General features: G+C 35.0%; 2 protein-coding genes across 3 annotated transcripts; both read right to left on the reverse strand.

Moving 5' to 3' along the window:
* Nucleotides 1–393: 393 nt before the first annotated feature.
* Nucleotides 394–2,488, reverse strand: LOC117784602 (peptidyl-prolyl cis-trans isomerase 6). The gene is made up of 3 exons (XM_034622390.1): nucleotides 2,329–2,488; nucleotides 2,035–2,159; nucleotides 394–1,115 (listed from the first exon to the last, which is right to left on the reverse strand). Exons 1-3 carry the CDS (start codon nucleotides 2,416–2,418, stop codon nucleotides 713–715), a joined length of 618 nt encoding a protein of 205 aa, XP_034478281.1. The 5' UTR covers nucleotides 2,419–2,488; the 3' UTR covers nucleotides 394–712.
* Nucleotides 2,489–3,212: 724 nt separating this feature from the next.
* On the reverse strand, nucleotides 3,213–7,353 carry LOC117785388 (solute carrier family 35 member F5). 2 transcript variants are annotated; one of them, XM_034623357.1, is made up of 8 exons: nucleotides 7,114–7,353; nucleotides 5,989–6,276; nucleotides 5,782–5,922; nucleotides 5,244–5,297; nucleotides 4,869–5,185; nucleotides 4,548–4,813; nucleotides 4,073–4,484; nucleotides 3,213–4,006 (listed from the first exon to the last, which is right to left on the reverse strand). In XM_034623357.1, the coding sequence occupies exons 2-8, from the start codon at nucleotides 6,076–6,078 to the stop codon at nucleotides 3,958–3,960; spliced, it is 1,329 nt and encodes a 442-aa protein (XP_034479248.1). In that variant the 5' UTR covers nucleotides 6,079–6,276; nucleotides 7,114–7,353; the 3' UTR covers nucleotides 3,213–3,957. The 2 variants fall into 2 exon arrangements, with proteins under 2 accessions (XP_034479248.1, XP_034479247.1); XM_034623356.1 differs by having other exon boundaries at nucleotides 5,782–5,925.
* Nucleotides 7,354–12,699: the final 5,346 nt, after the last annotated feature.

Consider the following 12,699-nt stretch of genomic DNA (forward strand, 5'->3'; position numbering starts at 1 on the left):
AAAAAATTGTCGCATCGTCGCTAAAATAAAGAACGTGACACGAAGCTAAGAAGATTTTATGAAAGCGTCAAGCAACTGTGTCAGCTTTTTATCAAAATAAAACTTGAACTAGAAACATCTAAAGGGGAAACAAAAAATTATCTGAAGAAATTGGCAACAAAGTCAGCAAGTGTTTCGCATTTAAACAACCTGAAACTGTTGTCGTTTTAAACCGGTTCTGTTTAAGGGAGACAGCAAAAGTACAAAGAGGGAGACAGCAGAGGTCCAAAGAAAGCCAACACAATACACATACAGACAATTTTGGTATCCACAACCAGTTCAATGAACCGCATTACCAACTGAAATCTCATCAAAACTAAAGAGAACTAAAAGAAGAAAGGGAAAAAAAAGATGTTTTGTTTTCTTTTTTATCACATAGTTATTTTTATTTATTATGCATTTCTTGACAGTACAATTTGTGAATAATTGAGCAGAGTATTTTTGCTTAAAGGACAAAATTTAAATAGAAAATTCTTGGATGCCAATGCAATTTTAAATGCAAAATCCGTTGCCTGGATAATGTGGCAAGGATTAAGGAAAAAATCGATTGCTGGCATCAAAAATGTTCGATGTACTAACTTTCTATTTGATTTCTAGTTCAATTGATTATGTATAAGAGATGATTAAAATTTGTATAAATGCCGCCGGCAATGCATACTGAGTAGGGTATAGTTTATTCGGTGGCATCAGTCTTGGAAACGGCAAAGGGTTCGGGCACTGGAATAGAGCCGCTGTTGGCAATCACAACATCCTTTACGGGACGATCGCGAGCATCGGTGGCGCTGGACTCGATCTTACGGACCACATCCATGCCGGACAGAATCTTGCCAAAGACAACATGACGTCCGTCCAACCAGCTGGTCTGCTTGGTGGTAATGAAGAACTGCGAGCCATTAGTGTCCTTGCCAGCATTGGCCATGCTCAACCAACCGGCGCCATAATGCTTCAGCTTGAAGTTCTCATCCTCAAAGCGTTCGCCATAGATGGAACGACCGCCAGTGCCATCGCCCTTGGTGAAGTCACCGCCCTGGATCATGAAATCCTTGATGATGCGATGGAACTTGCTGCCCTTGTAGCTATGGAAATGATGAAAAAACAGGGAATATTATAAACACAAGGTATATCGAAAATTACATAAAAAATTATAATAGTTTATCAATAATAATTTTCATTACAGTAATATAAGCTATATACTTAAACAATTACATAATAATGATATGATAATTTTTAAGAACTTTTATCAATGATAATAATCATTATAATGATAATGAAGCTGTATAAACTATATGATTTTTTTTTTTAGAATGATAATGATTAATTTTGAGTAATTATAAAAATCTGACTATAATACTGGGAATTGTTTAGATAAAATATCTGTTTGCTTTTTTTTTTATAAAATTTTTTTTAATTTTTAATAATTTTTATCAATAATAACTATCATTATAATGACTTATTTTCAAGTAATTTAATTTAAAAATGTGAACTGTAATATAGAAAATTATTTTGATAAAAAAATGTTCTCAAATTTTTAAAAAATTATATGATTATTTATTAAAATTTGCAATAATGATAATCATTATAATGATGTAAGCTAGGTACTACAAATATTGATTAGTGATCATTTTTCAGAATTTTTATTAATGATGATTAATTTATCATTATCTATTCTTGTAAGTTAATTCGTTGTCATTGATTTTTTGATTTAAAAAAAAACAATAAAAATAATCATTATTTACAATTTTCGATTGTAGTTAAAATTATGCCACATCAGTTGGTAATCAAATCAATTGGTCACATTTCTTATTTGCTTTTATTAACTACAATTCTTACTTAAACGCCACGTAATTGATATGAACTACTGCGGCTCTAACCTACAAATGTGTGTTTGTATGCACCACTAACTCATAAATGTGTGTGTATACGTTTGAGCTATATGGGTGTGTGTGTGTGAGTCTGTGTGTTGATACGCCAATTAGCGGTGCATTTGTTACTTACCCTTCGCCTTGTGGCTTCTCAGCGAGTTCCTTGAAGTTCTTCACAGTTTTCTCAACAGTTTTGCCAAACAAACCGATCTCAATGCGACCAGCCGATTCGCCGCCAATTTCGATGTCAAAGAAAACCTACGCAACAAATACATACAAACGGAATAACTAAATAAGCATATTCAAAAAGAACAACAGCGCAAATCATTTATCATCATTTGTATTCTTGTGTGTACAGCAACTGACGTAGGTACACAAATATGTATGCATGTGTGAGTGACTGTGCCTGTGTGGGGATGATGCTTACCTTGTCGGTCACTTTGGGTCCTTTGCTTTCATCAGCAACCACAATGCCGGCCGCAATGGCGACCAGGCACAAAGCCAATTGGAACTTCATTTTTTGCCAAGTTTTTAACAATCAAATAACCGCTAGACAACCGAACACCTCGACAGCGAGAAATAGAATAATAAGAGCGATTGTGGGAACGCGATAAACTCTCGCTCCCTCACTCGCAGTGTTGTCAACTTAGCTACTTTATAGCTTGTCGTCACCCGGCTCGAAGGTTGCCACCCTGCATGGTTTACCGATCTGGCGACTTGTACCACTTAAATCAAATTGAAAAACTGGTTGCACCCAAGAAAATTCACCTATTATTGAATTTTTCATAATATTGAAGAAAGAATTTTTAGAATTATTGCATAGTGTTTGTTTGAATTTTGTCGATTTTTTGATATTTTTTTTAGAAGTATAATTGTAACTTCTCTCTCCTTGGGGTGACCAACTTTAAGCGTTCATAAAAATGTTTTCCTTAATTTTATCTAATTTCGAATTTTAAATTTTCATCAAATTATTAATTTATTGCAAAGTTATTGCATTTTGAAATTTTCATTAACCCATATTTAAATTTTCCAGTGTGGACGCACACAGTTGGCTAAAATTTCAGTTTTTTGCATCATTACAGAAATAGCCAAATGGACAGTGCTCAAATGGCGATGCCGCATTTTAAGTTTAAATTTTTTTCTTTTTAAACATTTACTGAAAATTTTAAATTTAAAAAGTTTGGAAGCTCCCCCTTGTGGTGAAAATTTTTTAACTTAATTTAATCGAAAATGAGAGTAACTAAAGTGTTCGAATTTCCTTCAGTTATTGTTCAATTAACTTAATATTCTTTACAAAAAAAGCCAGCAGAATTTTGCATGGATTAATCTTATTGCGGGTTAATATTTATTTTCAACTTTCAGTTTGCTTATTGAAAACAATAATGGTTATTAATACAATTTGATGCTGTCTTGGAATTCATAATATTTTAACATTTACAATTTGATAATCATCCATATTATTTTGTCTTTAACGTATAATTATGTGCATTTAAATACGATTAGGTTCTTCAGTTTACAGATTAGTTATCTAATAGAGTTTAAAATATAGAAACTATTCTATGTTTGATACCTGAGCTATTGTTATATGATAGGGTATCAAACGGAAAATCTTTGAATATCTCGTGGGTATATGTATGTCGAGCACAATAGCAATATTTAGACTATGCACACCTATTTAGTATAAACATAAAATTCGCACAATCATAATCATTATAAATGAACTTCAGCAAATTTTAAGACCTATCAGATAAACACTAGGGCTAAAACTATTTACAGAAAAATACAATGGTAGTAGCAATAAATAGATTATCTTAATTGTACATAAAAGTGCAAATCAAGATCAACTCTTTCAGCAAGTACATACAATATGATAAATATATGAAAGTTGTGCGAAATATCATCTACAACTACATACAAACAATATATATTTTGTCGCTATAGATTTAAGAACGATTCGAAACGAACTCGTGAACAGCCAAGTTTGGATTTGCATTGCAGTGAGCAATTATAATTTAGAAGCGCGTTTTTTAAAAGCCTTCTCCACCGACGTCAGACTTTAATCACTGCTATTTATCAGAGATTCCTGTTGCTCATCATCGTTGACTCTACAAACATAAGTTAAAAAATAAAATTCAGAAAGAGCTAATAATAAATATTTACGAATTACTTACCTTACAATGCTCGCCTTGTGGCAGCCGCATAATTTTCTATATACAATTTTAAAGAGCTTCATCAGCGGATCTGAATCATCGTTGCGTGTCAGCAGCACCACGATCAACAACGATACAAATAAACCCAGAGAGCCCATCCAGTGTATAGATGTGTAAGATTTGTGCCTCAGCAGTATATCGAAGGCAATTCCCAGTGGTATTTGAAGCGACATGGCCAACGTACCGATCAATGATGAGGTGAGAAAACAGCCCCATAACCAGAGGGCCACAGCAAGCATCGTGCATATGAAGCCATTCAGAAAGATTAATGCAAACTGTCCCTGGCTGGGCAACTCAAATGTTTCGATTTTGGTGAAGTGCAGTATAAAAAAGATGGGCCACAACAGCAACATATTCCAAAGACCAACAAAGCCTAAAAGCACAGATAAAGGTTAATGAAAATCAGTATCATTTAAGGTATTGTAAGGAAACCTACCAAAGAACAGTGGAATATCCACCTTTTCCTCCGTGTCGCTTTTTCGCTTTACAAACACCAAATAGGAGGCGTAAAAAAAGGCGCTGAATAAAGCCAATAATACGCCGCGTGTCATTTTTGAATCATGCAGATCGGTTATGGTGGTTGCCACAATGCCGCCAATATTCATGATCACCGCTAGAACCTTTGTGATGGTTACCTTATCGCCCGTTGCCGAGGGAAATAATGCTGCCAGTAAAATGACAAAGAACGTGGCTGATGTTGATCTAAAATAGCAGATAATTAGCTGTGTACTCTTCGAACTTTTGTGATCTTTTTTACTTGATAAGCGTTATCATGGGTTCTTCATCCATGTCCAGTGCCAGCTGCGAAAAGTAATTGGCCGCAAACCACAGCAGGCAGAAGAGCAACGCCGTCTTGGCCGTCTTGTGATGTGACTTTTGGCGACTAATCCGCATGCTGGCGGCATAGGACAGACGGGCCATCAAGGCATCCGTTGCCTCATGGGCTGACATCTCACGAACCTCAGCCATTTTGCAGAAACGCACGCTGCGCACACTGGAATCGTCGCTTTCGGTGCCGGACAAGACGCCATTGATCGGATTGGCCACGCGTATGGGCACAAAGGTGGGATTACCCTATAAATGGAGCAGGTTAGAGATAGTTTCATATCAACTGGACACCCAAAAGACTTACCAAGGCGGCTTGATTCGAATAATAGTTTTCATCATCACCATTTTGATCCATCATCTGTAGAGAACATAGATTCAGAAAGAATACAATGAGTATATACTGTAAACTAATTAATTCTTATTAATATTATTTGTTGGTTTTTCATTTGGAATGGAAGTGGAATTTATATTTCATTATATAAGTGAACTTAAAATCCATTTATATTTTGTAAAATTAAAACTGTAAGAATTATTATAATTTTTAGAATACATTTTAGAAATAATAATAATTTAAATTTTTGTTATATAAATAAAAATAGGAGTTAAAATACATATTTATAATTAAAAGGCAATAAGGTAAAATATTGAATTTATATTAATTGTTTTTATTTATTATAAATCAAATTTTGCATATCATTGTATACAAAATAATTTGAAAATAAATATTGTCTGTAGAAATATTAATTTTTGGAAACAAAATAAAATACAATTTCTTATCTAGAATTTCAAAATCTCAAGTTTCAGCTCATAACTAAAATTTGCTATCTCCGATCTATACATACCACATAGTTGCCATTCTGACGATCGCATGATTCCTTCCAGGGTGCAATAATGCCGATGATGAGCAAATAAATGCTAAACATGGATGTCTTGAAGTATGTTGATAAGAAGGGCTTGTCATACTTGTTATCGTCGTAGAGAAACTGCTTAATACATAAATAATAAGTTAACTTTTGTTTAATCATTTTGTATAGAATTCTTCCATTTACCTTGCTTAATTCGCTGGACGAAACCCATAAAATGTTGACCAGCAACAGTATTGAAATGCCGAGCAGCAATTTCTGTGTGCGTCCGAGCATTTTATTTCCCTTAATAATCCCTTTTAGTATTGTGTATTAACTTTATTGTTATTTCAGTGCGTTTTAACAATTATTTGCGCTTGTGCCGCCAACTTTTCTGTGTCATTTTTCCGTCTGTTGTCAATTATATATATGGAATGAGTTCGCAGCAAGCGTTAAATCTGATGGATTCCCTAGATTCAAACGGTGAAATCATGACTGCAATGTAAAGTTCAATAAATAAACAAAATAATGCTTCAGGTATTAAAAAGTCATTGTATTGAATGCAAATAAATTTACTTATCAACATATTCTTTTTTTTTTTTTTAGAGATATGCACTTAATCCTAGTCCTGCAATTTCTTAAAGCTTTTCAAATAATAAGAAAAGCCACTTAAAATATATTTTTTTATTAATATTTGAAAAATTTTATTACTTGGTCCACCCTTGCATAGCAATTTTATGTGTTGTTTATTTCAAGTGCGTATATTGTGAAGAGTAAACATTTAATAGACTTTATTTATCGAGTGTTGCTCCCAGTGATTAATCCACATATCGTAACAAATTTGATTATCAGTCAATCATCTCAATTAGCGTCTTTGCGCCTCTTAAGATGCGAAGCACACCTCTCAATTATTAAACGACTTCCCAATAAGTGGGCGGTGGGAGGCATTGATGGTTGTTTGTGTGTTAATCATTAGCAATAAATATGACCGATTATAAATCAGATGTGGTTTTTTCATACACAAAACTGAAACTGATAAGACTGCGAGCAGCAACACTTCAGTAACTTCAGTAATGCCTATAACAATTAACAATAACGCTTCGCCCAATTTGTTTAATAAACAAATACGATTTGTATGGCCAATTGAAAGTATCAAAAAGAAGGCACAATAAAATCAATACACAGCGTTCAACGTTTGCCATTTTTGTCACAATCAACAAGTCTTTATTACACACTTCATCAGTTTTTAGAAATCGCTTTTGCATTTGCATTGTTTTAGTTTAAATTCTTGCATTGTTTTTTATTTAATTTATGCGGCTTTTTATCGTTTACATAGCCGTTTGTAGCCACTCAAGCTGAGCTTTGTGGGCGGCTGCTACTATATGAATATCCTTTATAAATGTTGTTGTATTGAAGGAAATAATGCCGCTTGTTATTTCAGTTAATGAATATTTGCTGCTTACACAATTTAGTTATACTGAATGGTTGTTTAATAATATTCTATGTTTAATTACGTTGACAGACTGAATAATACTGTTTTTGTTCGATTTTCCTTCACTACTAAAAAAACATACAGCTGTCTGCTGATGTAGCCCACACACGATACAATCTGTCGTACAATTTGATCAAGTTGTTTAGTTTAAAGAAAGCTCAGCAATTTAAAATTCGAAAACACTTTCTGACATCTTTAACAATAAAATAAACCATTTTCTTTGCATTTATTGAGATTCTATCAGTGTTTTATCTTCACCGAAAAAACAGTGTGTGGTCACCGATAACAATTGCTTCGACAATCGATGTGCGCAACTCTGCGTGCAAGTGCTGCCAACTATTTCGCTACGACATGTGTTTACTTATCGATAAGTTAACCACGAATTGTGCGCCAAATTCAAACTGTGGTGTTGAAGGTTAAATTGCCATGATTTGTAGATAATGTAAATAAATGTTGACAAATTACTTCTCTACGCGTACAAATTAATCCTGAATTATGTTGCCACGCACAATTGACAGCCTCTTCGGTGTGCCAAAAAGGAAAACATAATGCGGCACGCACTTTAACCATGTGTGTGTGTTGGTGTATGTAACAGATATCCAAATATAAGGACAAAGGCATCGCAATCGCTTGTGGCATTGGCAGTGAGAGATAGAGAGGAGACAACACGGGACGAGAGATGAGAGAAAAATTCGACAGAGTTTCACTTTCATCACTTCAAACCCGATTAAGCACCTCATTTTATGTGTTATTTATCTACTGATTGGATGATGATAAAACGCCAGCAGACAAAGTCGCAGAGAGAGGGTGGGGAAGACCCTCTGGCATTGCTGCCAGCCCCAGCCCCTCACCCGGCAGTTGGGTGTGGTACGTAAAGTAGCCCCAGCGAATGATGTCGCCTTTGTTTTTGGCGTACTTTGCCACGTCTATTAAAAGACAACAAAAATAAGCGTATAAATGCCGCATAAAACAATACAAAGAATAATAGGGACACATTTTTCATCGACCTTCTCCTCCCCTCCAGGCACAGACGAGCCACGCCCGCGACAAGCCCATCCAACCTCCCCCCTCCTCATATCAGTGCTGCCAGAATTTCAAGAGCTTAAATTGCTAACTTGATAAAAAACAGGGTAGACAGAAATAGCTAAAAAAAAAGTAATTTTTTGTATAGAGCTTGTAACTTGACAATGCAAACTATAGTAAGTTAGTAATCACAATAATAAAACTAAACGTTATTTCTGTGCAATTTACGTCAAAATATATCTTGCATAGCTATCAATCCTTTCTAGACATTAGAAAAAATGGGCCTTATAAGTATAAGAAAACTTAACCTAACTTAACTAATACTTTTTTAATTTTTAATTTTTAAATTTAAATTTAAATTACATATTTTTAAGAGCCAGATATCCAGCTAACTTTCCAAGTCTAGGTTTTTAATGGTTAAAATGCCAACACTGGTCTATGATCCCGTTAGCCCCGCAGTCAGCTAGTCAGTCAGCCACTCAGTCGGCGACACCTGTCAAACTGCTTGGCGCGTATGTGCGTAGGCATAAAATAAATAAATAAAAAATCGACAGAACGCAGGAGCTTGAAGACGCAACTCAGTCCGGAAGATGATGATGAAGCACACAAATACACACACACTCACACACACACACACACACCCATTTATACATACACATATAGCAAGGAATGGCTGTACACGTGGGTGCTATGTGGGGTCGGGGCTACAAATAAAAAAAAAATGAAAAAAAAACCAAGCAAAATAATATTATGTCGACCCATTGAAACGAGCATGATGTAATTTTCTTTTCCGTTAAGTTTCATTTGCTTTTCCTACAAAATGAAAGTGGCCTTCCGTCATTGACAGGAATCGTAGGGAGACATGGGTAAAGAGAGAGAGAGAGAGGGAGAGAGAGAGAGAGTAGAGGGAGTGTTGGTGTTGGCCTAGCCCGTGGGCATGTGTACTTACAGTGTATTGGAAATTGCTCTAAAAACAAATAAAGCTCGATCTCAGGTGTGGCATTTCTAGTTATTGCTTTATGACAGTTGCTTAAACGTTTTGTAATTAGCATTTTACACACTATAAAGTACTAAACAAAAGGGGCAGGCAATACTTGTAGATTTTTGTTTTAACTAGATGGCAATTACAAATGGCGACTGCTCGAAATGCTTGTGTGTGTAATTGCTCAGATCGTTTGTATACTGCTGTTGTCTCGCTCTAGCAGATCACACTGTTATCAGCATAATTTTTAATTGCCAGTCACTTCACTCATTTACCCAGCAATCTAAAAATAAATTTGTCAAAGTTGAGCCTAAAGCCTTAAAATATTTTAAATGTGTACGTGTGTGTGTTTGTATAAAGAGAATAACACACAAAATGACATAATTTGTGATTCAATTATGTTGAAGTTTTGGCCGCATATTACATAAGCTGATTACAGCGCTGATAACAAAGCATTAAACTCATTAGGCGCGACGCACTCAAATAAATGCCAAAAACACATACATATGTATGTCAAATTCGTAAATCTATACAGTTAGTCCTGAAAGTGTATTGACAAAAAAAAATATATTGATGTTTCTGTCAAGTAAATACCTATTATAAACTATACTATAAAAATTAAATAATAACCATTATATAATGATTTTTATGAATTTAATGATGATCAAAATAAAAATCCTTATAAAAGGAATGTATGTGAATTCCTTGGATTAAAAAATAATCTTTATTTACGAACGCTGTATTATTATTTTTTTTAATTGTTAAACATAATAGATATTAAATTAAAAAAAATATGAAAAAAGCTTTTATTTAAAATAAATACAAATGTGATTTTAAGTTCTTTGTCTAAAGACCTACTTGACATACTGTGTGTTTGTATAACTGGGAGCCGGAAGAGGGCATTACAGGCCGTGCCCATTAAATGAACTTATCAATACAACAACACAACAAATGTGTTCCACACCCAAAAAGGTCCTTTAAAATGTAAAAATAAAAAAACAGAAAAAACGAAACGAAAGCAAGAACAAGTAAAAATCGACAATAACGGCGAACAGAACATAAATTGAAGCAAGCCGCGCCAAATATCAACAACAAACGGTTAGTCAAGGCAGTGAAAACGATGAATACTCACTCACACACACACACACACACAGACACGCACCCACAAACAGAGCGATACACACTAATACATGCATACATATAGACGAACTGTACATAAAATACTATATCGCATATCAAGGAAAATCACAACGAATGACCGCCAAAAATTAAATGTCCCCAGCGGACACAAGCAAAAAAAGAAAGTAAAAGAAAAGAAAAAAAAGAGGAGAAGAAGCAAGCAGTAAAGCCAAAGGCAGCAGTCAAACAGAGAAAGGGGCAAGGACGTAGTTAGCTTTGAACGAAAAGGGATGCCCAAATGGAAAATTTTTGTTATTTAATTAAATTTGAATGCAGAATGATTTTATGATCAAAATAAAATTCCGCTTAAAAATCGGTCCAGATTTGATAAAGTTTGAAGTTGGTCAGAGTTTTGAGCTAGCAACTTTATAAGTCCAAATTTGTGTCAAATTTTCCACGAATAATCCCCTCTTGTCTACGTCCTTGGGAAGGGTACACTCAAAGCGGTGGAGTGGGGGCGTGGTTGCTTTTTGTTTGAATGGCTGTGAGAGTGACAGCGTTGTATGAAGGAAACGCACTGTGAGAGACGACGACAGCGGCAACAACAACAACGACGACGACGCGCAAAGCGAAATGAAAAATGATTGACTTTTATGGCGTAGCGCATATTCGGTCTTTAACATAATATTTGTCATAAAAGTGGGCGCTGTCAGCAGCTGAGGTTACTCCAAGCAGATAGAGATAGGGAGAGAGAGAGTTTGTGTGTGAGATTGAGAGAGGGCGAAGAAGAGACATGCCAAGCGACATTGTCATAAAAAAATTTGCTAAATGTTGTCGCCGGCACACAGAGAAAGCTTCCGCCAAAGAGAGCACACAAAAAAAAGTTCATCCAGTTCACAAATTTTATACACGTAACACACACACAAACACACTGACAAGTCCATACATATACATTTAGTGTAGGGCAACACACACATTTCCGGTTAAAATAATAATGCGGGACACACACACTCACACACGGGTATCGGCTGCAAGCGAGCGAACAACAAAAGCAATAATTATGGCAAACGAGTTTTTGCCACGCCTCCTTACGCCTTACGCCTTTTGTCGCACAGTTTGCCTGCTTTGACATGAGCCTTAACCTAACCAAAGATGTCCTCCACACGCATACACTCGAAATAATATGTACCGTTATGTTCTTAAAGTTGGACCATTGCTATGAAAACTTTATGATATTATAGTCAGATTTTAACCAAACTTCGTCAATTATAAAATCTGTGAGTTTGGTTAAGATACCTCCAGAAACAACAGAGTTTTTTAGACTTAACTAGCTAAATATTTTTTTGTATTTAATATAGTTTATTTCAAGATTGGAATATTAATATGAAATTTTAAAAGATTTAATATGAGAACGTTTTTTAATTTAAATTTAAGTTTTAAGCCTAAACTAGTTATTTTTCCATATTTTACAGAGTTAAATTAAACCCAAAACGTACTAAAAAATTCCAGAAAATTGTAATTTTAATTGTAAAAAACGCACTTGAAATGAGGTATTTGTGCTCAGCATTGAAAATATTGAACTTGGATAGCTTTTGAAATTTTGTGTTTAAATTACGGATATATTGACTAATTTTCTAAGTGCACTTACACACACAGACACGCATACATAGAGACATCGACACGCTGTCATATACAAGCAACAAAGCAATCGAAACTGTCCCCCATACACCCCCTCTCGTGTCCACCCCCCTACTGTTGGCCATTGTTGTCCAGCCATTCAGCTCCCAAGTATAGCTGTTGTGTATGAGCATGTGTGAGTGTGTCTCTCTATGTGTGTGCGTGTGTATATTTGCAGGAAATTTCATTTTATGCGCGAGACAAATCGCACCTTATTATGTGCGCGCATGTGTGTGTGCCAGTGTGGGTGTGTGTGTTTGGGTGTTAGTGTGTTGTGTGCGTTTCGACTTTTCGGCGCGCTATTATCCACACGCATGCAGGCCAAGCTATATCTATGGCTTTATCACCCCACTCACACACACTCAAAACACCCACACAGATGAATTTACATTTTACGTGCAGCATTACACATGTGTGTATATACGTGAACAACAAATGCGCTACGATGAGCATAAAAGTCGCTGCATACTTTTAGGTAGACTAGGTACAAAAACAAACCTACATACATCTATGTATTAAGATGATATACATATATATATATTTATATATAAATATACTAGAAATAGATCTTTGATGTAAAAATATATATAAATATTGAGAGTCTTGGGGTTTACTATCTTTTAGA

Source organism: Drosophila innubila, assembly GCF_004354385.1.
Source record: "Drosophila innubila isolate TH190305 chromosome 2R unlocalized genomic scaffold, UK_Dinn_1.0 1_C_2R, whole genome shotgun sequence".
In the NCBI taxonomy this organism is placed as follows: domain Eukaryota; kingdom Metazoa; phylum Arthropoda; class Insecta; order Diptera; family Drosophilidae; genus Drosophila; species Drosophila innubila.

What these genes read in the sequence shown, in the direction of transcription:
- LOC117784602 (XM_034622390.1), bottom strand. Translation starts at nt 2,418, where the DNA reads ATGAAGTTCCAATTGGCTTTGTGCCTGGTCGCCATTGCGGCCGGCATT. An exon ending in GACCCAAAGTGACCGACAAG is followed by an intron (nt 2,160 to 2,328) that starts GTAAGCATCATC and finishes TTTGTTGCGTAG; the next exon opens with GTTTTCTTTGACATCGAAAT. An exon ending in GAGAAGCCACAAGGCGAAGG is followed by an intron (nt 1,116 to 2,034) that starts GTAAGTAACAAA and finishes TCATTTCCATAG; the next exon opens with CTACAAGGGCAGCAAGTTCC.
- LOC117785388 (XM_034623356.1), bottom strand. Translation starts at nt 6,078, where the DNA reads ATGCTCGGACGCACACAGAAATTGCTGCTCGGCATTTCAATACTGTTG. An exon ending in GTCAGAATGGCAACTATGTG is followed by an intron (nt 5,298 to 5,781) that starts GTATGTATAGAT and finishes TGTTCTCTACAG; the next exon opens with ATGATGGATCAAAATGGTGA. An exon ending in CACAAGGCGAGCATTGTAAG is followed by an intron (nt 4,007 to 4,072) that starts GTAAGTAATTCG and finishes TTATGTTTGTAG; the next exon opens with AGTCAACGATGATGAGCAAC.